The 27,844-nt window shown below is 47.7% G+C and overlaps 1 protein-coding gene across 1 annotated transcript in view; it reads right to left on the bottom strand.

The window, feature by feature from the left end:
• ADCY7 (adenylate cyclase 7) overlaps positions 1-27,844 on the bottom strand; it is a 98,772-nt gene that overhangs the window by 15,024 nt on the left and 55,904 nt on the right. Inside the window, exons 11-21 of the mRNA XM_060253846.1 lie at positions 26,184-26,227; positions 22,927-22,980; positions 22,341-22,421; positions 19,955-20,036; positions 17,387-17,484; positions 14,536-14,620; positions 11,179-11,334; positions 9,091-9,147; positions 6,677-6,718; positions 5,244-5,401; positions 3,052-3,133 (exon numbers count right to left, since the gene is read on the bottom strand). Coding sequence (XP_060109829.1) covers positions 3,052-3,133; positions 5,244-5,401; positions 6,677-6,718; positions 9,091-9,147; positions 11,179-11,334; positions 14,536-14,620; positions 17,387-17,484; positions 19,955-20,036; positions 22,341-22,421; positions 22,927-22,980; positions 26,184-26,227 — 939 coding nt within the window. The remainder of the gene's footprint in view (positions 1-3,051; positions 3,134-5,243; positions 5,402-6,676; positions 6,719-9,090; positions 9,148-11,178; positions 11,335-14,535; positions 14,621-17,386; positions 17,485-19,954; positions 20,037-22,340; positions 22,422-22,926; positions 22,981-26,183; positions 26,228-27,844) is intronic.

Genomic DNA, 27,844 nt, shown 5'->3' with positions numbered 1-27,844 from the left:
CACAGAATGGGTCGGAACAATTAGCAGGATGGGACATTCAATAAACAATGAAACAGGGTTTGGGTTGTAGAAGAAGATGACGACTACAGATTTATACCCCACCCTTCTCTCTGAATCAGAGACTCAGAGTGGCTTACAATCTCCTTTATCTTCTTCCCCCACAACAGACACCCTGTGAGGTAGGTGGGGCTGAGAGAGCTCTGACAGAAGCAGCCCTTTCAAGGACAGCTCTGTGAGAGCTATGGCTAACCCAAGGCCATTCCAGCAGGTGCAAGTGGAGGAATGGGGAATCAAACCCAGTTCTCCCAGATAAGAGTCCGCACACTTAACCACCACACCAAACTGAACCAATGAGAAGTCTAAAAAGAAGATGATGACAAAAAGAGATTGGGTCCAATTTCCCACTCACCTTGTTTCAGTCTCGGCCCCTTTCCCCTGCGGTGCTGCTGCTGGATTTCGCACAAGCTGCCCCGAGCCGGTGAGTTGCCCCGCCCCTTTTCAAGTTCCCTCTGTGGCAGGCAGAAACCGGCTTTCAGAGGCTCCTGCCTGCTGCGGAGGGAACTTGAACAGAGGTGGAGCAACTCGCTGGTCCGGGGCAGCTTGTGCAAAATCCAGCAGCAGCCCCGCGGAGAAGAGGAGAGTGAGAGCGGCGTAAGTTTAGTGGGAAATCGGTCTGGGTTTTTTACCCCACCCTTCATTTGGAGTCAGAGCAGCTTAAAATCGCCTTTTTTTTCCCCTCCCAAAAACCCCACAACTGAAGCAAAGCGTGTTAATATGACAAATTCACAGCACAATCCTAAGGGGAGGCCGCAATTGGCAAACACTGATCCCAACACTGGCATACCTCGGAGTTGTGTAAGGGACGTTAACGCCAGTGCAGGACACGTGCCCCTGTGCCACGCAGTTCCACCAATGCAGCCGCACACTGGCTGAGTGACAGTGTAAACCACTCTGCTGGTGTAGATGTGGGCATTCCAGGGGGTGTGGTGCCACTTGGACGTCTCCCAAAGTGTGGGGATGCCCCCCCCCCAGGAACGGGTGCAAAACTGTGCCAGCAAAAATCCCATCATAGCCCACTGGTGGCCATAGTAACTCCTAATTCATTCCCACCACCACCACAGCAGCAGCTACGACCACAAGAACCCAAGCAGCACAGGGTACTGACCAAGTATGCACCCAATCAACACACACACACCGGTTCCAGCCCTGCCCCTCCTCAAGACCCAATCACAGCCTCCTACGCCAGCGGTCCCCAACCTTTTTGGCACCAGGGACCGGTTTTGCGGAAGACAATTTGGGGGGGGGGGTTTGGGATTATACAATTGTGCGCTTTATTTTGGTGCGGTGGTTAAGTGTGTAGACTCTTATCTGATAGAACTGGGTTTGATTTCGCACTCCTCCACTTGCAGCTGTTGGAATGGCTTTGGGTTAGCAGAGTTGTCCTTGAAATGGCAGCTGCTGTGAGAGCCCTCTCAGATCCACTCACCTCGAGGGGTGTCTGTTGCGGGGGTGGAAGATAAAGGAGATTGTGAGCCACTCTGCAATTCGGAGTGGAGGGCAGGATATAAATGCAATGTCTTATTATTATTATTATTATTATTATTATTATTATTATTGCTAGATTGTAATATATAATGAAATAATTATACAACTCATGGCCCAGTTGCTAACAGGCCACGTACCGGTCCACGGCCCAGGGGTTGGGGACCGCTGTCCTATGCCCTACAGATGGTTCCAGGAGATTTCTCCACAACTCCAGAGGTAGGGCAGGAGGCACGAAATGCTGTCTGACAACTCCCTGCCATGTGGACGCTGAGTGCGCGTACATGCAACTTGGTGGTGGGCAAAACACAGGGCATCTAGCACCGGTGGGCAAGCATTTGGGGGTAAAAAACCACAGGGAGACCAAAGCCCACATTCTGCAGCTGGCCTCTCCCAGACTTTGGCTCTCTGCTGGCTTTCAACAGGTAACAACAACAACAAAAAACTGTGAAAAAATAACAAAAAATTAATGAAAAATACTTCAAAATTGTAATAGAAAGGAAGGCAAATAGATGGGGAAGAAGAGGTAGAATTAGAAATAAAGCAACTTTAACTACATTCTCCAAGCTGCCAGCTGGCTTGGCTTGGAGAAGTGATTTAAAGAAGAAAAAGAAGATACTGGATTTATATCCTGCCCTCCACTCAGAGTCTCGGAGCCGCACACAATCTCCTTTACCTTCCTCTCCCACAAAAGACACCCTGTGAGGTACGCAGGGCTGAGAGCTCTCTCCCAGAAGCTGCCCTTTGAAGGACAACTCTTGTGAGAGCTCTGGCTGACCCAAGGCCTTTCCAGCAGCTGCAAGTGGAGGAGTGGGGAATCAAACCCGGTTCTCCCAGATAAGAGTCTGCACACTTAAACAATACACCAAACTGCCTTCTCCAGGCCAGCCAATGGGGCAGTGGGGGCTTCAAGAGTCACACAATATATGTGAAAGAGCCACATGTGGCTCCCGAGCCACAGTTTGGCCACCCCTGCCCTACAGGTTCACATAAGTAGGCTAAGACTTGACGGCAGAAAAAAAGGTTTACATTCAACAACCAGATGCTTCAGTCACTACAGGGATGAGATTGGTTCTTCCATACAGACACAACGGACATCCCCTCCAACTAAGGTCAGCTGCAAGCTGCCCGGGGGGGGGGGGGGCGGGGGAGGCGTGTTTTCATCTATGTCCAGGCATGATACAGAGCTTCCTGGTCTCTTCCTTCTCACCACTGTATATCAGCCTTCCCATGCACCAATAGATGCAGAAAACGAATGCAGGCAACATTTCTGTATTCCATGTCTCAGAAACCTGATTTAGCGCATTCTGCAGGTGCATGCCAAGAGTGAGTTAAAGGCTGAAAAGCGCTTTCAGCAGCATACATGAATCCAGCCCCGCAGAAAGCTGTTTTTAAGAACCGCTTTTCCATTTTTCCACAATTTACCCAGAACAGATCAAAAGAAAAAGAACCATTCAGTAAATCATAAGGCTAAGAACAAATTCAAGAAAATAGTCCTGGAGTCTGTACCTGTTTCGATAGAAGAACTAGGGTTACGTAGAACAAAGCCAGATACAAATTGGTCATTATTCTTGGGTCTTTCATAATAAACCTAAAAACAAAAGCATAACACAGAGATTTGTGCTACTTTGTTGTGCAGATCTGGGACAGCGATTATTGCATTTTTATCCTGGGCTTCTTTCTAAGGACCTTACAACTGCACACATGGTTCTCCCCAGAAGTCGTTTTGTAGTAAAATAGGTGGCGGAGCTCATCCAGGGCAGATTGTTATGCAGCTGCACCCACTATTCAATGGACAAGGTGGGAAGGAGGAGGTGGAACTCTCAGAAAGATTCAGGAGCTGTGCTCCTGTGAGCTCCTGCTGAATCCGAGGCCTGGTTCTCCATTTATTTTCACTTCACAATAATCGTATGAGGCTGGCTAGGTTGAGAATGTGTGGCTAAGCCCAAGGCCATACAAGCTGGGATTTGAACATGGTTCCCCCCTGCCAGGGCCAGCCCAGCGCCTTGGGGCACTCTAGGCATACTTGCTGCCTGGTGCCCTCCCCAAAGCGCCCCCACGGCTCCCCCCCACGGCTCCGTGCCCCCCTCCCCCCCACTCCACATAAGGGAGTGAGCAGAACGCCTGGGGGGGGGCAGTGAGCAGGATGCCATGCCGGGGGGGCGGGTGGTGGCGGCCCGGAGGGTGCTAGCGGCAGCAGCCACGGGGCAGTGGCGGGGAGGGGGGAGGGAGGCAAGTTAAGCACTTGCCTGGAGCACCGGGGGGGGGGGCGAGAGCCCAATTTGCTGCCCCCCGCCTCTCGGCGCCCTAGGCAACCGCCTAGTTTGCCTAGTGGAGGGCCAGCCCTGCCCCCTGCTCTGTCAGCACTATCTAACAAAGGCAGCTTTGACTCTTGGAAGCTACCGTAAGAACCTCATTACTCTCTAAGGTGCAACTGGACTCAAACCTAGCAGTTCAAGCACAAGAGAGCGGAAACATATGTCGTATTAGGAAAGGGAGAAAGGAGAATGGAGAAATAAAGGTATGAGAGAAACAGTTGAGTACTTCAGGATCTCAAAAAGGCTGCAAGTGTGTGTGGGGGGGGGTGGAGGACTTGTATCACATCGTCAGGATGTCACAGGTGCAAGCCAATAGGTGCTTGTAACAGCACAGCTACAGGGGTCATTTTGTAGAAAAGGAGGTGCCAGAGCTCATTAGCAAAACTTATTGGCACACACCCCTGACATAACCAGGTTTACTAAATTATATCATCTCAGCATCTACCTAGAAATATAACTGCCATAATAAAACCTTACTCCCATCACACTTTCCAAATTACTTTCTCCTTTGTGGCCACAGTGGCATGAGGAAGATTTCCATCTGTCTGCTGTGTAGACTTTGGTTATTTCCCCATTTTTTGTGAGGAAAAATATTAGAAAGTTTGTCCAATCTTAAGAGTTCAGCAAAATTCTCACAGGAGGTTGGAACAATGGAGCCCAGAGGCAAGTATTTGAGGGAGGGGCATGATAAAATTTAAAGGTTCCGAAGCTCCGCTCCTGTGAGCTCCTGCCCAAAACAAGGCCTGCTCTTAACCACAGCTTTTTTTGAGCAGGAACGCAATTCCAGCTGGCTTGGCATCAGGGGGTGTGGCCTAATATGCAAATGAATTCCTGCTGGGCTTTTTCTTTTAAAAAGCCTTTGTGAAAATATGGCGCCATCAGGGGGTGTGGCTTAATATGCAAATGAATTCCTGGTGGGCTTTTCCCACAAAAAGCCTTTGTGGAAAAAATGGCGACATCGGGGTGTGCGGCTTAATATGCAAATGAGTTCCTGCTGGGCTCTTTCTATCAAAAAAGCCCTGCTCATAACATTGTCACAGCCATAATCCAGACAACATCCTTTATAAAAAAAAATTGCCGTTGGAAGACAGTATCCTACAGCGCGATCCTCAACAGAATTCTGCCGCTGTTGAAGTCCACTGAAGTCAACAAGCTTAGAAGGGCGCACAGTTAGAATACTTTCAAAATGTTACAGTACTTCAAAAGGATTTTACCCACTCTCAAATGGCATGGGTCACTTTTCGACACTGCTTATCCTATCACACTGTAGGATACTGTCTTCCAATGACACATTTTTGACACTGCATCAAATGAAAATAATATCAAAGTGACTGCAATGAGCTTACAGGGAGAGTGTTATGAAAAGGGAAGGGAGGTACAGACCCTTGGGTGGTGTTCTTAGCGTTCAGCGGCTGCCAGGTATTAAAAATGATGAAGTATCCAACGACGGCTCCCGACAAAAGGATAAGCTTGAGTTCAAAGCTCATCCGGAGGAAGACGGAGCAAGCAATAAACCCCAGGAGGCAGCAATAGGTATAATACTAGAAAAGAAAAATTCAAGCAAGGAAACCATCAATGTACGCCAGTGCTTTGAAGATATGCAGAAAAGACAGGTCTCTGCCCTGAGGAGCTTACAATGCATTCCACAGGACACAGGTTAGATCCCTACTCTTTGTCATGTGATAGAGTGCATTTGCACATGAGTTGTGCGCTCTCCTCAGTTCCCAAGTGTATGGCACCCAGTTCGGGTCAGAACTGTGGTACATGCGGAGAAGGGGATTCAGGCTTCCTCCCGGTGAGCAGTGGTTAAGTGTGTGGACTCTTATCTGGGAGAACCAGATTTGATTCCCCACTCCTCCACTTACAGCTGCTGGAATGGTCTTGGGTCAGCCATAGCTCTCGCAGAGTTGTCCTTGAAAGGGCAGCTTCCGGGAGAGCTCTCCCAGCCCCGCCTACCTCACAGGGTGTCTGTTGTGGGGGAGGAGGATAAAGGAGATTGTGAGCCGCTTTGAGACTCTGAGATTCGGAGTGGAGGGCAGGATATAAATCCAATGCCATCTTCTTCTTCTTCTGCACTGTTTTCCCAATCTGAAACCAGCTTGCATGGCCTGTTGGAGAAACTCACATACATCTCAAGGAACGTGTGGATTTCTCCAAACTCTCCCCTTCCCCCAGACATAGCAGGAGACCACAGAAACAGGTAAAGCTGGGAAATGCAGAAGCTGTTCTACTTTGGTCACAATATGAGAAGACAAGAGTCACTGGAAAAGACAACAGTGCAAGGAAAAGTTGAAGCAGCAGGAAAAGATGGAAGACCCAACATGAGATGGATTGAAGAAGATGATGATATTGGATTTATATCCCACCCTCCACTCTGAATCTCAGAGCAGCTCACAATCTCCTTTACCTTCCTCCCCCACAACAGACACCCTGTGAGGTAGGTGGGGCTGAGAAAGTTCTGACAGAAGCTGCCCTTTCAAGGACAGCTCTGTGAGAGCTTTGGCTGACCCAAGGCCATTCCAGCAGGTGCAAGTGGAGGAGTGGGGAATCAAACCCGGTTCTCCCAGATAAGAGTCCGTGCACTTAACCACCACACCAAACTGGCTCCATCAAGGAAGCAAGGCCCCCAGTCTGCAAGACCTGAGGAACCTCTGGAGGTCATTAATTCATAAGGCTGTCATGTCAGAAGTGACTTGACAGCACATAACACACACCCACAGATATCTGAGGGCAGACACGACATCTTTCGAGTCTGAAAAAACAAGACTTGGGGATCTGAAATGGCCGAAATGCACTTTATAGGGAATTTTACTCACCGAGTAGATTGTGACAACACTTTTCCCAGCCAGATGGTTTGCCTGGAGAGAAGGGAGAGGGGGAAAGAGAGACAGAAGCATCAGTCAGGTTTCCAGTCAGGGTTCCAATATTTCTGCAATGGCACCTCCAGGTAGGCAGGGCTTCTTTTGTAGAAGGAACTTCTTTGCATATTAGATCACGCACCCCTGATGCAGCCAATCCTCCAAGAGCTTACAAAAAAGAGTCTTGTAAGCTCTTGGAGGATTGGCTACATCAGGGGTGTGTGGCCTAATATGAAAGGAGGTCCTGCTAGAATTCCTTACAGGGCTCTTCGTACAGGGCCTACTGTAAGCTCCAGGAGGATTGGCTACATCAGGGGTGTGTGGCCTAATAGGCAAAGGAGATCCTGCTAGAATTCCTTACAGGGCTCTTCTCACAGGGCCTACTGTAAGCTCTTGGAGGACTGGCTACATCAGGGGTGTGTGGCCTAATATGCAAGGAGGTCCTGCTAGAATTCCTTACAGGGCTCTTCGTACAGGGCCTACTGTAAGCTCCAGGAGGATTGGCTACATCAGGGGTGTGTGGCCTAATAGGCAAAGGAGATCCTGCTAGAATTCCTTACAGGGCTCTTCTCACAGGGCCTACTGTAAGCTCTTGGAGGACTGGCTACATCAGGGGTGTGTGGCCTAATATGCAAGGAGGTCCTGCTAGAATTCCTTACAGGGCTCTTCGTACAGGGCCTACTGTAAGCTCCAGGAGGATTGGCTACATCAGGGGTGTGTGGCCTAATAGGCAAAGGAGATCCTGCTAGAATTCCTTACAGGGCTCTTCTCACAGGGCCTACTGTAAGCTCTTGGAGGACTGGCTACATCAGGGGTGTGTGGCCTAATATGCAAGGAGGTCCTGCTAGAATTCCTTACAGGGCTCTTCGTACAGGGCCTACTGTAAGCTCCAGGAGGATTGGCTACATCAGGGGTGTGTGGCCTAATAGGCAAAGGAGATCCTGCTAGAATTCCTTACAGGGCTCTTCTCACAGGGCCTACTGTAAGCTCTTGGAGGACTGGCTACATCAGGGGTGTGTGGCCTAATATGAAAGGAGGTCCTGCTAGAATTCCTTACAGGGCTCTTCTCACAGGGCCTACTGTAAGCTCTAGGAAGATTGGCTACATCAGGGGTGTGTGGTCTAATATGCAAAGGAGCTCCTGCTAGAATTCCACCCCTGAAAACATCAGTAGTTATAAACAAAAGCACATGTTTATTACAAAAAATATATATACAAAAAACTTGTAGGGGCCCAAATGAAGCCTTATAAAATCATCAAAGCGAGAAATGCACATGAAAGATACATATGTGACGACACATTTCGGCCTGCATAGGCCTTCTTCAGAAGTCAAATACAACAAATTCCCAGTTACGCTTATAAATCAATGAACAATTGATATCAGACCCAAAATGGAATGTTCCAATATGTAAACGAATGACACAAGTATTGGAAGGCCACAAATATATCAGGCCTTGTGTCAGCAGCAATAACATATACAGCAAATAATAATACTGCAAATATGTACCTTCCAGTTTAGGTCCTAAGAGTGAAATCAAATCCCCTTATCAGGGACAGTGCAACCTGATATCTCTTCTGGGTACAACTCAGAAGTGACAGTGAGTAGCTCTAGGAACTGCAAAAACGCTATGGTCTATGGGGATTCCTAGAGCTGCCTCTGTCACTTTCAGTTTACACCCAGAAATCACATAGTGATGTGCCCCCCAACCCTCCTATTGGTTGCCAAGCAGGGCCTGGAAACCCTGTGTGTTATGGTCACTATACTCCTAAGCCATCGTAGCTATATTTCATTACACCAGGCTGTGAATCAGAGCCGTAAGTTTTCTCACTGGAGTTTGGTACCGCTGTTAACAGTTATTTCAATTTAAGGCAGGAAACCAGGATTTAGCCAGAGGCAGGGGTGGGATTCTAGCAGGAGCTCCTTTGTATATTAGGGCACACCCCCTGGTGTAGCCAATCCTCCAAGAGCTTACAAAAAAGAGCCTTGTAAGCTCTTAGAGGACTGGCTACATCAGGGGTGTGTGGCCTAATATGCAAAGGAGCTCCTGCTAGAATTCCACCTCTGGCCAGAGGACTAGCTCCTTGTTCTACCTCACTTTTCTTTTCTTTTTTGTGTGTGAAGAATTTAGGTAGGACTATGCCACATGGTCAGACAACAGACAATCAGCTGACCAGTTTGCCGATCCTAGTGGACCATGGCATGCCTACTACTACAGAGAAACGAGATGGCAACAAGGGTGGCGTTTGTATGCCAAATGATCAAGACACAACATAATATTTTCAGTAAGCAACAGGGAATTCCAGGAAATCTGCAAATGTATACTACTGAACAAAGCTATTATCTATGACACAAAATTCTGACTTTTTACTTACCGGGGTGGCTGATTCATTAGATGACGCATTATAGTTTCCAGTGGGCTGGGTCGTTGCCTAATGAAAGCATTAAAAGCAGGTTACTGAACCCAGAAAATCAAATAATGACAAAGAGCAATGGCCTAGACATGTAAAAGCAGGAAAAGGGAAGAAGGAAAAGAGACATTGGAGAGATAACATTTGGCCGGAGGGGGGATTTTCTTTTCCCCTTTCCAGAGGACTGAAACGGGGGAAATTAAAATCTCGGGTGGGGGGGGGGGGGACTGAGACACGCATGAAATGTCTTTCCTCCTTCAGAGTGATGAGTAACACACAGTTCAAGAACTGTTTTGAAATAGTCTTGTTAATCGGCCAATTCACGCTGCTGCGAAACCTCTTAACAGAGACAGCAAAAGACTGCATTTGAGAAAGTTACTAACCCAACACTTAACGTGGATGGTTCAGGCTAGCCAGTGCCGGATCAAACGCTGCCCCAGAGGCAGCTGAAATCTTGGGGTGCCCCTCGCAAACTATCTCAGAGTCTGCGCACCTGCCCCACTGCCCGCGGCCCCCGCTGCAGCCTGCAGGCACCTTCTTAAAACCCCTTTTACTAAACTGCAGGGGAGAGGCAGAGAGAGGCAAACTTGGCGACGACGCCAGCAGCAGCCACACCAGGCAAGTCGGGCAAAGAGCAGCTCAGTTGCTGGCTGCTGGGAGGGCTGCAAGCAGGGGGGAAAGTGGGGGGGGGGCCAGTCTGGGGCCCCTAAAGGCATGGGGGCCCATAGGCCAGTGCCTACTTGTCCTAATTGTTAATCCGGCTCTGAGGCTAGCCCAGATCTCAGAAGTTAAGCAGGACTGGTCTTGGCTAATATTTGGATGGGAGACCCTCAAGGAATACCAGGGTCATGACGCATCAGCAGGCAATGGCAAACCACCTCTGAATGGCCTACAGGGCCACCGTAAGTCAGCTGCCACATGACCGCACTTTCGCCACCACCACCACCATTAACCCAAGAGCATGACGCAGCCTGGGGAGGGTGGGGTTTGAGGAGGTGAAGGACCTCTGCGGGGCACAATGCCATAGAATCAGGGCTGGTCCTAGACTGTCTGGCACCCTAGGCAAGACTAACTGGAGAGCCAGTTTGGTGTAGTGGTTAAGTGTGCGGACTCTTATCTGGGAGAACTGGGTTTGATTCCCCACTCCTCCACTTGCAGCTGCTGGAATGGCCTTGGGTCAGCCATAGCTCTGGCAGAGGTTGTCCTTGAAAGGGCAGCTGCTGTGAGAGCCCTCTCCAGCCCCACCCACCTCACAGGGTGTCTGTTGTGGGGGAGGAAGGTAAAGGAGATTGTGAGCCTCTGTGAGACTCTTCGGAGTGGAGGGCGGGATATAAATCCAATATCTTCTTCTTCTTCTAACTCCCCTTCCCGCAATGATAATATCACCGAGTCATGTGGGGGGGGGGTCACCCAATTTGGTGCCCCCAGAAGGCCAGCGCCCTAGGTGATTGCCTAGTTTGCCTCGTGGCAGGGCCGGCTGTGCATACAATCCACCCTCCAAAGCAGCCATTTTCTCCAGGGGAGCTGATCTTTGTAGTCTGGAGATCTACTGTAATTCCAGCTGGAGGTTGGCAACTCTACCCTCACGGGTTCAACATTTCCAGGAATTTTACCTCCTGCCTAAGCCTGACAACACCTCTTGTGGCAGTGAGTTCCACATTCTAATCATGTGAAGGTTTGCCTCCAGCAGGGCTCGCTGCCATCCCCAGTCAGGTAGGCAGAGAGGGTTCAAAGCATGCGCTCGCTACCAATTAGTAGTGGTCCCCTGTGCAAACACCAGTCGTTTCCAACACTTTCACAATGTTTTCACGGTGGACTTTTTTACGGGGTGATTTGCCACTGCCTTCCCTAGCTGTCTACCCTTTCCCCCCCAGCAAGCTGGGTACTCATTTTACAGACCTCGAAAGGATGGAAGGCTAAATCAACCCTGAGCTGGCTACCTGAACCCAGCTTCCACTGGGATCGAACTCAGGTCATGAGCAGAGGGTTCCGACTGCAGTACTGCAGCTTTACCACTCTGCACCACGGGGCTCACCGCTACTCATTACAGACCGGCAAAAGCAAGATTACCACGTTGAAAACGGCTATGATTAACAAAGAGCCGATTGCAATGGCAGCCAGCGGGAGTCTCACGGTCGGCATCGTCTTGACTTTCTTCGAAAACGTGCACAGATATTGCATGGGCGGCCACCGTTCCGAGCAGCTTCTCTGCAAACGAAAGAGACGTGCCTCAGCGTGAAGCGCATCCTTGCTGGCTTCCGACAGCTCTCGTACCATTATTTATCTACTGAATACATCTGTAGTCCACCACTTCCGCCTTCACCTCCTCCTAGGGTTACCACGTCTGTGTTGGAAAATACCTTAAGACTGTGGGGGCGGATCCAGGAGAGGGGAGGGGCCTCAGTGTGGTAAATGCCATAGAGTCCACCCTTCAAAGCTGCCATTTTCTCCAGGGGAGCCAGGGCCGGATTAAACCCTGTGGAGACCCCTAGGCAGTCAAAATCTTGGGGGGCCCCTCGCAAATTATCTTAGAGGCCCCCGCTGCAGCCTGCTGGCACCTTTTCAAAAGCCCCTTTGACAAAGCTGCAGGGGAGAGGCAGAGAGAGGCAAACTCGGTGACGACACCAGCAGCAGCTGCACCAAGCAAGTCGAGCAAAGAGCAGCTCAATTGCTGGGAGGGCCGCAAGCAGGGGGGAAATGGGTGAGAGCCGGCCTGGGGCCCCTAAAGGTGTGGGGCCTATAGGCCAGTGCCTACTTGGCCTAATAATAATAATAATAGTAATAATAATACCTTTTATTTATATCCCGCCCTCCCCACCGAGGCAGGCTCAGGGCGGCTAACCACATCAGTCAATATAACAGATAATACAATACTTTAGCAGTAGGTAACAATTAATTAAAATTCTAAAAACAGTAAAACAATAAAATTAACATCTAGGTGCTATTCTGACAGATAACAAAATCATTTAAGCAGTCTCTCAGTTTTTAGTCGGTGAAGGCTTCACTAAAGAGGAAGGTCTTGCAGGCCCTGCGGAATCGGTCAAAGTCCCGCAGGGCCCGCACTTCCTCCAGGAGCTGGTTCCACAGGTGTGGGGCCACAACAGAGAAGGCCTGAGTGCGGGTACTCTGCAGTTTTGCTTCCTTCGGCCCAGGAATAGTCAACAGGTCCTTCCCTGCTGACCTCAGTGCTCTCTAGGGTTCATATGGGGAAAGACGGTCCCTCAGGTAGGCAGGTCCTCGGCCATATAGGGCTTTAAAGGTAATAACCAGCACTTTGTAACGAATCCGGTATATAACTGGCAGCCAGTGCAGTCCGTGTAGCCCTGGCTGTATGTGCTCCCATTTTGGGAGCCCCAATAACAGCCTAGACGCCGCGTTCTGCACCAGCTGCAGCTTCCGGATTCGGCACAGAGGCAGCCCCATGTAGAGGGCATTACAGTAATCCAGTCTCGAGGTGACAGTTGCATGAATCACTGTTGCTAGGTCCCGGCGCTAATTGTTAATCTGGCCCTGAGGAGAGCTGACTTTTGCCAGCTGGAGATCAGTTGTAAAAGTAGGAAATCTCCAGGCAACACCTGGAGGTTGGCAACCCTACTCTCTTTCATCCCCCACAACCATGCCATGATGTGAGGTTCAAGAACACAGAGACACACACAGCTTTGCTCAAGGTCACCCTGTGACTGGGGATTCAAACTTGGGGGTCTCCCAAATCCTAATCTCACCCTTTAACCCAGGGGACCCCATCAACCATTTCAGATCCATGGATAGCTTCGGAGTTCTGACACAGCATGGTAGGCACAGTCACCAAAATGGCTGCCACAAAACGACTGCTTGCAGTTTACCTTTAGTCCCACGTTTTTTAAAAATCTGCAGTCAATCATATCTCCACTGATCAATCAAAAGTCTTGCTGGGCCAAACCCCATCTGATCCCTGTCCACTCTCTAAAACCATCTAACAGCCTCCAGGAAAGGTCTTGGCAGAAAACACGTCGGGGACCCCTGGTTTAACTAATCCATCAAACTGGTTCTCAACGCTCCCAGAAGCTATTCCTTTGACACCCAAATTGGTTGTTGTAGATTTTCCAGGCTGTGTAGCCGTGGTCTTGGCATTGTGAGACCGGACATTTCGCCAGCAGCTGTGACTGGCATCCTCAGAGATGTAACCCAGAAAACTGGAGTTCTCTCCGGGTCAAATTGAAAAGTTGGTAGGCAAGTAATTTATATCTACTCAGGCAGGTGGAGTAGGGCTGAGTCATTATCTTGTGGGAGCTTCCTGGGCTGTGACATGCTAATGGAGGAGCTTACCTGAGGGAGTTCTTTTGTATATGGATTGGCTATTGAAATTCTAATCCTATCAGTAGTGCTGTTGTAAACTACAGAGCATTTTGTATTTTTCAGGACTGGGATCCATGCCCTAATCATTTTTAAACTTTCTTCTTTCCTGTTGAAATTGTGTTTGTTTATGGGTTTCAATGGCTGCTCTGTGTAATCTAACATGGTAATTGGATGTGTTGTCCAGCATTACAGTGTCTTGGAATAAGATACTGTGTCCTGTTTGAGTTAGGCTGCGTTCTATGCTGATTTTTCAGGTTGGCCAAGTCTACAGTGTCTTTCATGTTCTTTTATTCTTGTCTGGATGCTATGTTGTGTGGTCCTGATGTAAACTTGTCCACAACTGCAGGGTATGCTGTATATTCCTGCACCCATATTACTTATGGTTGCCTTTTTTACAGACTGTGACTTGTTTCTCTATTAGCTAATGGTCTCCCTATAGCCACATTTCTGGAGTAATACAACTGAAGTACATGCAGGAGGTGGGAGTTTGTAGATTAACAGGTGTATGAGTTTCTAGCATTTCACATACTCTTGCATCGGGTCGCTTTTGGCTGGGGCATATGCTAATGAGTTATGCTAATGAGTCCCACCACCTATTTTTCTACAAAAAGACTCCTCCTCCCCACACACAATGTGTCAGAATGAGCCCTCTCAGTTAGCAAGGATGCAAAGAACCATGAAACTAGTTCTGTGAGCCCAGAGGGAGTTCAGTCTTGCTTTTCTTTTGAATGGCAGCCCTCCATGGAACGGTGCTGATTTTTACTTGAGATTGTGTAGGTGGTGTTCAAAAGCAGTAGGAATAGCTGACTCCTTTGCCACGTTATAATAAAATGGAGGGGGGTGGGAATGCATTAGGGCACAGCAAGACGATAAAAGTATGTGGACATCTTGAAAGCAGTTCTATTGATAGCATACTTATACCACTCCATTTCAATATACATATACTGATCTTAAATGCAGATTAACAAATATAAGCCAGAAATTTTGTGTGTAATTGTGCAGATTTAAAAAAAAAAAACCCAAGAAACCAAATAAATATTTCTACATTGACTCTTTCCGTTGCGATTTACTCACCCAACATTTATCGGCAAAACAAATGCACAAAATAAGTCCCATTATGATGGCTACGATTCCAAACGAAATCCCTGATTTTGCAGTTCTGAAACAGAGAAAGGGGAGGGGGAGGCAGAAACCAGAGATGACACAGTGTTGGGTGGGGGGGGGGGATGTTATTCATGATCCAGTAGTCAGATTCCCGGGAGAGAACAGATAATCCCTTTCATGGCAGGTTTCGTGCCAGTTTGGTATTTGATATTCTAAAGTTAATTCAGCATCGCTTTTTCAAAAACTGAAGTGCTATGTTCTCTAAAAGTCTCTACTCAAAGCGCTGCATTAGCTCACTAGCAGCGAAGGCGGAACTCACGATCTTGCAGATGACAGCTAATTACCAAAGAGTTTTTGTGGCAAATTCCCTTGATCGTGACCATCCGGCTGCAAGTGTCCGTACTGTTCCTTCTCAGCATTTAGGAGCAGGGACAACCAAGGGACAACCTGAAGTCCAAATCAGGCCAACATATTTTCTGTTAAAGGACCACTGTTGTTCACCTACACCTGTGTCTTGTCTAGTCTACTCAAATATCCGTGGAAAAGTGACTTCTGCTTATCTCACAAATAATCACAGCCTTAGGCTAGCAGGTTCCCAAAGAAAAGGTCTTTAGGGAGTGAATAGTTAACAGCTACAAAGAGAGGGGGAAAGAAACTAAGCCAACCGAGCAAAAACCTACAAAGAAAGTTCAGAGTACTAGTAAAGGGCCCAAAGTTAAAAACATCAGTAGTTATAGACAGGGCTTTTTTGTAGCAGGAACTTCTTTGCATATTAGGACACCGCCCCCCCCCGCAATGTAGCCAATCCTCCAAGAGCTTACAGCATTCTTCTTACAGGGCCTACTGTCTTAGAGGATTGGCTACATCAGTGTGTATGTGTGTGTGTAGCCTTCTACAGAAAGGAGTTCCTGCTACAAAAAAAGCCCTGGTTATAGACAAAAGTACACGTTTACTATGAAAACATTAAAAAAAACCTTGTAGGGGCCCAAATCACGCCTCATAAAATCACCAACATGACAAATCCACAAAACAAGAGCCATATATGGCCTGATGTGTTTTTGCCCACAGAGACCATCTTATTTTATTTTATTTCATTCGATTTATATCCCGCCCTACCCCACCGAAGTGGGCTCAGGGCGGCTTACAACATAAAACTCTAACGATAAATCAGTTTAAAATACATTAATAATTTATACAGTAAAATACATAAAAACACATTTAGCAATATACCTTGCTACATCTTCTCTAAAAGTCGGTTCTTCAAGTATTCCAATGCTCAGATATGCTGATGTTCACGAATTTGGATATTCAGATATCGGTCAGTTGTATGCCAACCGGAAGAGGGTTGTCTTACAGGCCCTGCGGAACTGTCTGAGATTCCGCAGGGCCCTCATCTCCTCCGGGAGTTGGTTCCACCAACAGGGGGCTGCAATCGAAAAGGCCCTGTCCCTAGTTGTTTTCAGACGGGCCTCCTTTGGCCCAGGGATTGTAAGGAGGTTCTGAGACCCTGATCTCAGCACCCTCTGGGGAACATGTGGGGAGAGACGGTCCCTAAGGTAGGCAGGTCCTAGGCCATCTTCAGTGCTCAAGTAGTACAAGTTACAGCATACAACAAAGCCACCGTTACACTTGCAAGTCAATGAACAATTAATATAAGACTGTAAATGGAATGTTCTAATCTGGAAGTGAACGACATGCACAAAAATTGGGAGGCCGCAGATGTGTTTGGCCTGATGTCAGCAGCAATTACATATACACTGCAATTATATGTAATTACATATACTGAAAATCATAACGTTGCACATAGTTAATGCCAGGGGTTCCTAACCTTTCTGAACTTGCGGGCACTTTTGGATTTCTGACACAGCATGGTTGGGCCTCGCCGCAAAACGGCTGCTGCGATAGGCAGAACCAGAGACGCAATGGCTGCTGCAGCTCACCTTCAGCCACACAGCGAAGATCATTGCGTTATGGCAGCAACTGCTGCTGAAGCAACATTTAAAAAAAAAAAACTGCACAGACAATCAAATCGTCATTGGCCAACCAACAGCCTTGTTGGGCAAAAGTTCCACCCACCTTCCAGAAACACACGGTGAGCACCAGGAATGGGAAGACTCCATGCACACAGGAAACTAGGAAGTCAGGGAGACTGCTTATAAAGAGTCCGCAAATTGGAACAGACTTTACAGGGCATCCACCCCTTTACTCAGTGCATCTCTGACAGATGGGTGTCCAAGACTCTATTTGAAGACCTCCAACGAGGAAGAGTCCATCCCACCTTGGTAATGGATTGAGGGAGGGAAGGAGGCACGGGATAGCTTGATCTCGTCACATCTCAGAAGCTAAGCAAGGTTGCTACTTGGATGGGAGACCACCAAGGAAGACTCTGCAGAGGAAGGCAATGGCAAGTCACCCATGCTTCTCATTTCCCTTGAAGGGCCCTTGCAGGGGATCACCAAGAGTCAGTTGCAAATTGATGGAACATATGGAAGGATGCGAGGGTGACTTGGGTAGGAGACCACCAAGGAAGGCTCTGCAGAGGAAGGCAGTGGCAAACCACCTCTGCTCCTCACTTGCCTCGAAAGTCCCTTGCTGGGTTAGTACTTGCAGGGAAGACCACCAAGGAAGGCTCTGCAGAGGACGACAGTGGCAAACCACCTCTGCTGCTCACCTTCTCACTTGCCTCGTAAACCCCCCGCTGAGGTCACCATACATTGGCTGTAACTCGCTGGCACTTTACACACATACGTCGATTGGACTGTGTGTTTGTGCTTGTGTGTGTGTGTGCAGAGAACAGATCTTGAAAGAAAAACATCCTTACCTTGGCATGATGAAGATCTGCACCAGAAACATACACAGCAGCACAACGCTGGCGCAGACAAAATAGCTCCTCAGTTTCGGGATGGAGATGGTGCGATACTGAAATGAAACGGTACAATCAGAATGTAGATAATACAGTTTGGCTCAGCTCATGCCAGCTAGCGTCTTGCCTTAAACGAACTTCAAGTCTGAGTAGGGTTGTCCGCTTTCAATCCCCGCTTAGTTGGACAGCCTTGAGCCGGACACACTTCTCTCGGCCTGGCTGACTTCAAAAGGCTGGCTGGGGGGATAGACTTGCCAGTCCCCAGATCCAGGTGGGGGATCCCCAGTTTTTTCAAGCTCTCCCTGCTGCCCTACCCCAACAGCCATGATGTGCCTTTCGATCTCAGGCAGGTTCACAAGCTTGCAACTGCTTCTGTTTTGGAAGGTGCGTGTGTGCCTTTAAATCTCAGTGAGACTGAAGCTACAGGTGGGGTAAGCAGGAAGAGCCATGTGTGTGTGTGTGTGAGAGAGAGAGAGAGAGTGAGTGAGTGAGAGAGGAACAAGGGAACCCAGTCCCTCTGTTAGTTTTGCATTCCTTTTAGAAGCTGTTTGTGTAGTAAAAGGGATAGCACAGAGTTAACCAGAACATGAGTATAGGATAGAGGAAAACTCCACCCTCTAGATCTCTCTCTCTGTAAGTTGGCTGAAATACAGCAGATTGGTATATTCAGCAACTCCAGCGAGTAAAGCTATCTATACCGCCCCAGGGAGATCACAAAAGCGTGCAAACTGTTTATTTTGCTGCTTTGTGTGTGTGTGTGTGTGTGTGTGAGAGAGAGAGAGAGAGAGAGAGAGAGCGTTCACTTTCATTCTAGTGGTAATGCAGCTGCTGTGGAACCATTTTGAATACAAAAAAGAGGAGGAGGAAATGAAGACTGTATTCAGGGAAACTGCACTGCTGCATTTTTATTTATTTATTTTTACGGAATGAGAAAGTCTCCTGGCTCCACCCCCAAAGTCTCCAGATATTTCCTGAGCTGGATCTGGCAACCCTATGAGGGGACAAAATGGAGGAGAGGAGAGGAGAGGAGAACCACAGGCACCCCGCCACCCCACAGTTCCTTGCAGAAACAATGAAATAACAAGTGGCACAAAGGCTTGGAGCAATCTGAATGTCGTAAACTGCTCTGAGAACAGTTTTCCTTTTTATCAAATAAACAGAACAGATGTATTGGTGTTAGAAACACACAGAGAAATCTGACAGGCAGAGAGGTGGCCTTGATTAACTGTTCTCAGCAACCCAATGTTTTGTTTTTAAATGAAATGGTACTTCTCTTGGTTTTTAACTTTTTATAGCATAGTACACCACCTGGGGTGCCATTTTTGACAGAAACATGGGGGCATCGATGCTTAAAATAAGTACAAAATAACTGTGAAGAAGAAAGGAAAAGAGCAGGAGTGAAAGGAGAAGGCAGCAATGAACAGAAGCCCAAAGGGTAAGAAACAGTTTTGGGGGACCTTGAAGATCAACAAATGTATTGAGTTCTTAGCTTTCATGGCCAGGACTCAATCTGTCAGTGGGCAAAGGTGCATCTGCCTCCAGGTGCTATTTGTGGTATTATATACCCAGAGGTTTTTTCTGAGCAGGAATGTACAGGAACACAGTTCCAGCTGGCTTTGTGTCAGGGTGTGTGGCCTAATATGGAAATGAGTTCCTGCTGGGCTTTGTCTACAAAAAAAGCCCCGTGTGAAACAATGGTGATGTCAGGGGGTGTGGCCTAATATGCACAGGATCTCCCGCTGGGCTTTTTCTACAAAAAAGCCCAGTATGCAGGGGTGGGATTCTAGCAGGAGCTCCTTAGCATATTAGGCCACACACCTCTGATGTAGTCAATCCTCCACGAGCTTACAAAAAAGAGCCTTGTAAGCTCTTGGAGGATTGGCTACATCAGGGAGGTGTGGCCTAATATGCAAAGGAGCTCCTGCTAGAATTCCACCCCTGCCTTTATGTACCAATAAGGTCCCTTCCCTCCCCAAACCCCACCTTCCCTAGGCTCCACTCCCAAACTCTCCAGGTATTTCCCAACCCAGAGTTGGCATCCCTAGTACGTGTGTGTTTGTGTGGATGCAAAAGAAGCTACTGCTCTAGAAGAGAAGGCAAAAAAAAAAAAAAGTGGTATTTTGCAACTTGTTCTTCTCTCCTTAAGGCAGAGATAACCAAGGGCTCCTCACATCTGTCTCCAGTGAGGCTCCAATTTTCAAAGAAAAAGAACATGAACAGGGTCATTCAACCCAGAGGTGCCTAGGAGATACCAAACCACTCCTTCTTGCGGGGTTTATGAAGCCTGAAAACTCAGAAGATCCTGCCTAGAATTGGGGAGTTCAACTCCATATACCGCCGCCCAACCTCCTCTCCATCCCCTGCAAAATTCTACAAAGAGGAAAGTTTGCAACGTTTCATGAGAAGCTCCGGCCCTTTAGGTCTACCTTCCCTCTGAAAGAGCAGCTCTAGAGAGGGACGCCTCTACAGTTTGCGGCCGGGGTTATTTTTACACTTGCCTGAGAAGTCTAGTCATCTCTTACCAACCTCTTTTTCGAGTCCCATCTCGACGAAAAAGAGCAAAAATCCACACAGCCCACGAAAGTCATCTGTCCTACCACACCAGGGCCTGCGGTGAAAAAGAAAAGCACCGCTGAGAAACACAGGGGAGCAAGGAGGATGGGGGAGATAAAGAAATGTGAAAAATGCAGGGCGGAAGCTCGGATTCCTCACAGCTAGTTTAGTGGGGCATCTTGACTTATGGACACCACAAGTCCCCAGTTCGAATCTCGATGCACCGTTAGCTTACTGGAGATCCAGGGCAACCCCACCACCTCTAATTTCTTTTTCCCTTAGTCCATACTTCCTATTTGCAGGATAATAACTAATAACCAAGAAGAAAACTTGCTTCTGGGCTCCATTGTTCAAACCCCCTGTGAGAATTTTGCTGAACTCTAAGACCGGACAAACATTCTAATATTTCCCCCCCCCCCCCAAAAAAAAATGGGAAAAGAACCCAAACATATCAAGCAGACAGATGGAAATCTTCATCACGCCACTGTGGCCACATAGGAGAAAGTCATTTAAAAAGCATGATGGGAGTAAGGTTTTGTTATGACAATTCTAATTCAGGAAGCATTTGAAGGTAGATGCTGCGCTGATATTTTAGTACACCTTCCGGTGATGTCAGGGGTGCATGGCATATGCAAATGAGTTGTGCTAATGAGCTCTGGAACCTCTTTTTCAATGAAATGACCCCTGGTTGCCAAACTTCAGGTGGCAGAGATCAGCTCACCTGGAGAAAATGGCCTCTCTGGAATATGTAAGAATACTATGCCGGGTCCTAACCTGGGAAGCCCAGGTATCCCGATGCTTATCAGCTCTCAGAAGCTAAGCAGGGTCGGCTCTGGTTAGCACCTGGAAGGCTGACCGCCAAAGTTCCCTCTAAGCTGTGAAGTGAGCAAAAATCCTACTTTGTGAGCTACTGGTATGAAAGCTGTGAGCTACTGCAGAAATCAGTTTGCTCTGGGGTCATTTCCCCTGTGCTGAGACAAAAATGGTTGAGCCAGAGGCTTAAAAATTGTGCGCTAGCTCACACTAACTCAGCTCAGAGGGAACACTGGTGACCACTAAGGAAGCCCAAGGTCGCACTGCAGAGGCAGGGAGAGGCAAACCACCTCTGTTACTCTCTTGCCTTGCAAACCTTCCAGGCTCTCCATAAGCCAGCTCAGCTGGGACTTGATGGCACTTCCCACCAATACTGCCACAGCTGGGGGTCCACGAGAGAGCATCTGAAGGTTCTCTCGGCTTACGGAAGGACTCCTTGAGATCCATATGCTTTGGATCCATCCCAATAACAAGTCATTTTCTGCCCTTTAACAATACTGCAAGATTTGTTGCCTGTTACAGGCAGCCTTGATAGCTCTTACTGTAAGGTCGACCCTGCAAAGACGCACCGGGAGCCGGTCAGCAAAGAAGCGAATGTGAACTCTAGGAATGTTATTCCTTAAATTTCTCATCAATAGATTTTTTTTTTCCCCCAGTGTGGAAACTGTGGAGTTCAAAACTGAAATGCATGTCCTTCCACAAACTTTCAAAGACTGGATTTCAAAAAAGTTGTTGACCTTGAATACCAGGGTCTCACTTGCATGCACGCAAACCTAAGAAGGAAACTTTTATTCCCAGGGCTTTTTTTTGTAGCAGGAACTCCTTTGCATATTAGGCCACACCCCGCTGATGTCGCCAATCCTCCTGGAGCTTACAATAGGCCTTGTAGGAAGAGCCCTCTAAGCTCCAAGAGGATTGGCTACATCAGGGGTGTGTGGCCTGATATGCAAAGGAGTTCCTGTTACAAAAAAAGCCCTGCTTATTCCAAAGTGAATTTGGTTAGCTGATATCTGGAAGTTCCTACGAAGGCCTCCAACCCTAAGCCTACTATCCAACAGCCAGGCCGGAGAGACCGTTTCTCAGTTTCCCGTTCTGTAACCTTTTTGCGTCTAGGTTCTGTTTTACTTCTTCCTCAAATCTGCAGCCGACCGAGGATTTCCCAGCTGAATCGAACGGCAGCTAAGCTACGCTTTCACAAAAACGGCAGCTCCAATTATTCCATCTCTTTCCAACAAAGTTTTCCTTTGTCGCACTGTTTCTAAAAGCTGACATCTCTGCGAAGGTGCAGGGTTTCAGCCCCAGAGCCTGTCAAGGAAACTTCTAGAAAATGTGAAGTGGGAGGAAGCGGAAAGAGAGGTGTGTTGGCTGAACGCTGCCTAAACCACAGCCCCCACATTTTTGAGACAAAGGGGTGGGATTTTCCAAGCAGGCTACCGCCTTTATGCTACACAAAATAAGAACTGAGAACTTCCCTTCCTCTTCCCCCCCCCCCTTTTCAGCAGATAAGGCAGTTCTTTTAAGAATAGGAAAAGGAGACAGCAATTACTTGGCTGAACTGAGTCCTTCAATGGTTGACAGCATTTTGTCATGAATATCTTCTTCCATCCGTCCCTTCTGAGAGGTGTTTCTAAACACAGAGAGGGGTGGGGCAGTTATTTAACAGCAAGACAATTTGTAGCCATTACAACAAAGTAGTAGTCAATTGGCACCTTTAAGACCAACTAAGTTTTATTCAGAATGTAAACTTTCGTGTGCTCTAAGCACACTTCATCAGACAAAAATATGGGCTGATGAGGTGTGCTTAGAGCACACGAAAGCTTACATTCTGAATAAAACTTAGTTGGTCTTAAAGGTGCCAATTGACCACTACTTTGTTCTGCTGCTTCAGACCAACACGGCTGCCCGCTTGGATCGGTAGCCATTACAGTCACACCCCCCACCAAAAATCCTGCATTGTTACATTGCCAGAGAAGCGTCAGCAACAAAGTATGAAGGGTTATCATTTCACACAACATATGCATAGGGGCTTTCTTCGAGGCAGGGGGGAGCAAGAAATTTGCAAAGAACTCTTTTATAGTAGACAGTTAGAAAAACACAGACAGAAGAATAAAGGAGAAAAAAGAGACACTCACTTATAGTTTACAACGGAAGGAGGACACGCGCGTTCTGTCCTATAGCCATCCAGACTAGAGAGAGAGAGAGGCATTGGATGTGACACGGCGGCTCCAATGGCATTCATTAGTAGCAATCAAATTAATCATACAAGACAAGACTGTCATTATGAGCAATCATCCTTCAGAGAGTTGTCAAATGAAAAAAACCAACAAAATTTAATTCTGCTTTTGTGTGCGTACACACTGCTTCAGATTCATTGAAACAAACTTCCTGCCCTGCAAGGCTGGTCTCGTCAGATCTTGCAAGCTAGGCAGGGTCGACTCTGGCAAGTACTTGAACGGGAGACCTCCTTGGAATACCAGAGCCGAAGGGGCAGGGGTCGGCTTTATTCAGGCACCTCTCAGAATATCCTAGAGTTCACATTCAGTAGGGGTCAGTCACCATGACTTCCAGGTACAGACACACACACACAAATACAAAAAAAGAAACAGAAATAGATTTCCTCAAGCCTTACATATATGCTTAGATCTGGAATGCAGAATTTACTGTCAATCCCCGGGCCGAAGGAGGTGAGATGGAAGTCAACTAGAGAGAGGGCCTTCTCGGTTGCGGCCCCCTATTGGTGGAACCAACTCCCAGAAGAAGTAAGGGCCTTGCGGACCCTCGCCCGCTCTGCAAGGCCTGTAAAACAGCACTCTTTCGACTCGCCTTCAACTGAACAGCAGTATAAGAGGATGCCCAACATTGCTGAACACACTGGAACTACTATGCTAGCACCAGAATTGTTTTTAAATTGTTTTAACTTATTTTAATTGCTATGACTTAATTTGTCCTAATTGTTAAATCCTAGTTTTATCTGCTGTTTTAATGTTTTGGTTTACTTGCTGTGAGCCACCCTGAGCCCGCTTCGGCGGGGAGGGCGGGATATAAATCCAATAAATAAATAAATACATGCAAAGAGCCTCTTTCAATGTATCTGAAGACCTAAGCGTGCATGCAGAAGGCAAGCTTATGCCCTGAATTAAGCTTTGTTGGTTTTAACGAGGCCACTGGACTCAAACTCTGTTCTAAAAAATAAAATTAAAATCCTCTTTTTAAAAAAAAAACAACAACCCAACAACTTCGTGCCACTTCTGCAGGGAAACGTCCGAATCAATCGTTAAGATTCCAGTCCAGTAGCACATTGGAGAGCAACAGGGGTTTCAAGCCTTCTAGAGTCAAAGCTCAATCGAATAAAAGCCTTGACTCTCAAGAACTTCTCCTCGGAAAATCGGGTTGGTCTCAAAGCTGCTACTGGATTCCAATCTAGCTGTTCCACTGCAAACCACATGGGCAGTTCCCTGAAACTGAATAAACTGTGCAAAACTTTTTTTTTGTACTAAATTGTAACTCTTCTCCTCCCCATCACTGTAGACCAGAAACACATTTTTTGAGTAATTAGCTGGCTCAGGAGAGGGTTGGCACCTTGGATCGATGGAACAGGGGAATTGCTATGTTTGGTACTCAGAGCAACTTTGGCAACCCAATCCAGGAACATCTGGGGAAGGGAGACAAGAAGCAGATGTGTTTCTCTCTTGGGTCTCCTCCACTGTCATTTTAACAGGGTTTGAGCTTGTGTTCAGCACCGCTTGGGAGCTTGGGAGGGAAGGAAGAAGAAGAATTGCAGATATATACCCCGCCTTTCTCTCTGAATCAGAGACTCAGAGCGGCTTACAATCTCCTTTATCTTCTTCCCCCACAACAGACACCCTGTGAGGTAGATGAAGAAGACTGCAGATTTATACCCCACCCTTCTCTCTGAATCAGAGACTCAGAGCAGCTTACAATCTCCTTTAACTTCTTCCCCCACAACAGACACCCTGTGAGGTGGGTGGGGCTGAGAGAGCTCTCCTGGAAGCTGCTCTTTCGAGGACAACTCTGTGAGAGCTATGGCTGGCCCAAAGCCATTCCAGCAGCTGCAAAGGACAGAGTGGGGAATCAAAGCTGATTCTCCCAGGTAAGACTCTGCACACTTAACCACTACACCAAAGTGGCTTAGAATATCACATAGGCATAGAATACCTGTGAAGTAGGCCAGGCTGAGAGTTTGTGACCGGCCCAAGGGTCACCCAGCAAGCCTCCCTGGTAGAAGTCAGGATTCGAACCTGAGTTGCCCGGGATCCTAGTCTGCCACTCTATCTACCACATCACACTGGTTCTCTGTCTGCAATACAGAGAGTCTTTGGACCTGGCAGTTCCATTTAGCTATCCTGGTTAATAAACATGAATGATCCTATGCTGTGTGAATTTGCATAATCTCTTTCTAAAAAGCCTTTTGGGGGGGTCCACTATTATCACACGCATCAAAATTCTGAAAGTTGCTTCTGCTAGAGAAGAGCATCTTCAAGAAAGAATGAATTTTGACAGAAAAATAGTACAGGTGAGTATGCTGGTTTTAACCCTTTCCCCAACTACCACTTTAATATAGGTGGGACGAAGATGTTGGAGTCTTGGTACTTAGCTACTAAAGAACATAAACTGGAAATCAAAACAGTGCAAGGGAAAAAAGAGAGGAATTATCAAGCACTAACACAAAACCCACAAAGCGAATGCACAGTTTTCAGAGGAGGAGATCCAGCGTACACACACAGCGATAAGAACGTCTGAAGGAAGCAACTGCCAAGCAGTGAACTGACTCTTTGGACTTTCAGTGAGACTACACTGATTTGCATGATCTGCAAATAATGTCTACAACTAGAACAGCATCTCACTGAACACCCACAACCAATTGCATGGGTTTGCTAGTAAGCAATGTTCCCCCTAAGTTGCAGAGTCTTGTGAGCAAAAATTCTACTTTGCGAGCTACTGGCATTAAAGTTGTGAGCTACTGGCATTAAAGTTGTGAGCTACTGCATAAATTATTGTGCTTCGGGGTAATCCTTCCTGAGCTAAGACAAAAATGTGTGCGCTGGAGGCTAAAACTTAGTGAGTTAGCTCACATTAACTCAGCTCAGAGGGAACACTGCTAGTAAGTAAACCACAGTTGGCTGTTTTCACAAGACGCATGCAAACACACATCAAGGAGAAGCATTCTATCCCAAGCAACGAAGAAGACTGCGACCACCAAGTTTTTATGTATTTTAGTATTTATGACTTGCATTCCCCAAAAGTGACGGAAAACCTGGCAGACATGCTTTTCAGGTCTCGCACTCCAACCAGTCCAGGGTCAGCTATACAATTCCAGATGTCAAAATATGGTAGGAACTGACGAGAATTGTAATGGAGCACAACTTGCCTCTCTGAAGCTCTCTGCCAGTTTGCCAAATGCAGCGTTATCTCCTAGACAAGAGAAAAGGTGGTGTTTTTTTTTTCTCCTTTTAAACATGAAAATTCCACATGGAACTCTCCCCGATGATTCCTCATATTTTACTGTTCCTTGCCATAGGCATGCCTTTATGTTGCCATGTTTTAATGCTCTACCATGTAGAATTTTGCAAGGGAAGGAGAAGAGGTGGAAGAAGAAGAATGCAGATTTATACCTCGCCCTTCTCTCTGAATCAGAGCAGCTTACAATCTCCTTTATCTCCTTCCCCCACAACAGACACTGAGGGCTGAGAGAGCTCTCCCGGAAGCTGCCCTTTCAAGGACAACTCCTACAAGAGCTATGGCTAACCCAAAGCCATTCCAGCAACTGCAAGTGGAGGAGTGGGGAATCAAACCCGGTTCTTCCAGATAAGAGTCCGAACACTTAACCACTACGCCAAACTGGCTCTCCAGTTTGAAGGTACCTCCAGCAAGGGAGGGATCTTAAGACACCGTACTCTGATAGACAAGGTTGGATTAAACCCTGTGGAGGCCCATAGATAGCTGAAATCTCAGGGCCCCCTCGCAAATTATCTCACAGTCAGAGCACCTGTCATGCCACCTGCTGCCCCTGCTGCAGCCTGCAGGCACCTTCTCAAAAGCCCCTTTGGCAAAGATGCAAGAGAGAGGCAGAGAGAGGCAAACTGGGTGATGATGCCAGCAGCCACTGCACCAGGCAAGTCGGGCAAAGAGCGGTTCAGTTGCTGGCTGCTCGTACAGGCTGGGAAGGCTGCAAGCAGGGGGGAAACTGGGGGGGGGAGGAGGGGAAGCTGGCCCGGGGCTCCTAAAGGTGTGGGGGCCCATAGGCCGGTGCCTACTTAGCCATCCCTTTAAAGCAATGTGGTAGCACGGGGATGCTCTGGTTTTGGGACAAAACTCTATGGTTTGAGGGGAAATTTACATAGCATTGTCCTCGGCGTCACCAGAACAAGGACATCACTTCCGGGTGATGTTGCCCCACATCCTCACTCACCCCCAGAATGCACCACCAATGCGACGAGGGGGCTACTCCTGCTCCGGCACCACAGTTCCAAGCAGAATCAGGTCCTTGTGATGCTGCTAAACAGAGTTCCCATGTAGAACCTGCAACTGGTGTGTAGCTTCAGGACCGGTGCCAGCCTTTCTGGCACCCTAGGGCCCAATGTTCCCTCTAGGCTGCAGAGTCTTGTGAGCGAAAATTCTACTTTGTGAGCTCCTGGCATTAAAGTTGTGAGCTACTGCATCAATGAGCGTCCTCTGGGGTCCTCCATCCTGAGCGAAGACAAAAATAGGTGAGCCAGAGGCAAAAAATCGATGAGCTAGCTCAAGCTGACTCAGCTTAGAGGGAACACTGCCCTAGACCAGTGTTCCCTCTAAGCTGAGTTAGTGTGAGCTAGCTCACAGATTTTTTAGCCTTCGGCTCACACATTTTTGTCTTCGCTCAGGAAGGAGTACCCCAGAGCATAACAATTTATGCAATAGCTCACAACTTTAAAGCTAGTAGCTCACAAAGTAGAATTTTTGCTCACAAGACTCTGCAGCTTAGAGGGAACATTGCCCAAGACCCATCTTAGGCAGACCCAGGAAGGCGAGAGCACACACACCGCCACCCCG

This window comes from Heteronotia binoei, chromosome 14 (genome assembly GCF_032191835.1).
Source record: "Heteronotia binoei isolate CCM8104 ecotype False Entrance Well chromosome 14, APGP_CSIRO_Hbin_v1, whole genome shotgun sequence".
NCBI lineage: Eukaryota > Metazoa > Chordata > Lepidosauria > Squamata > Gekkonidae > Heteronotia > Heteronotia binoei.
This window is presented reverse-complemented; position numbering and strand designations above follow the sequence as displayed.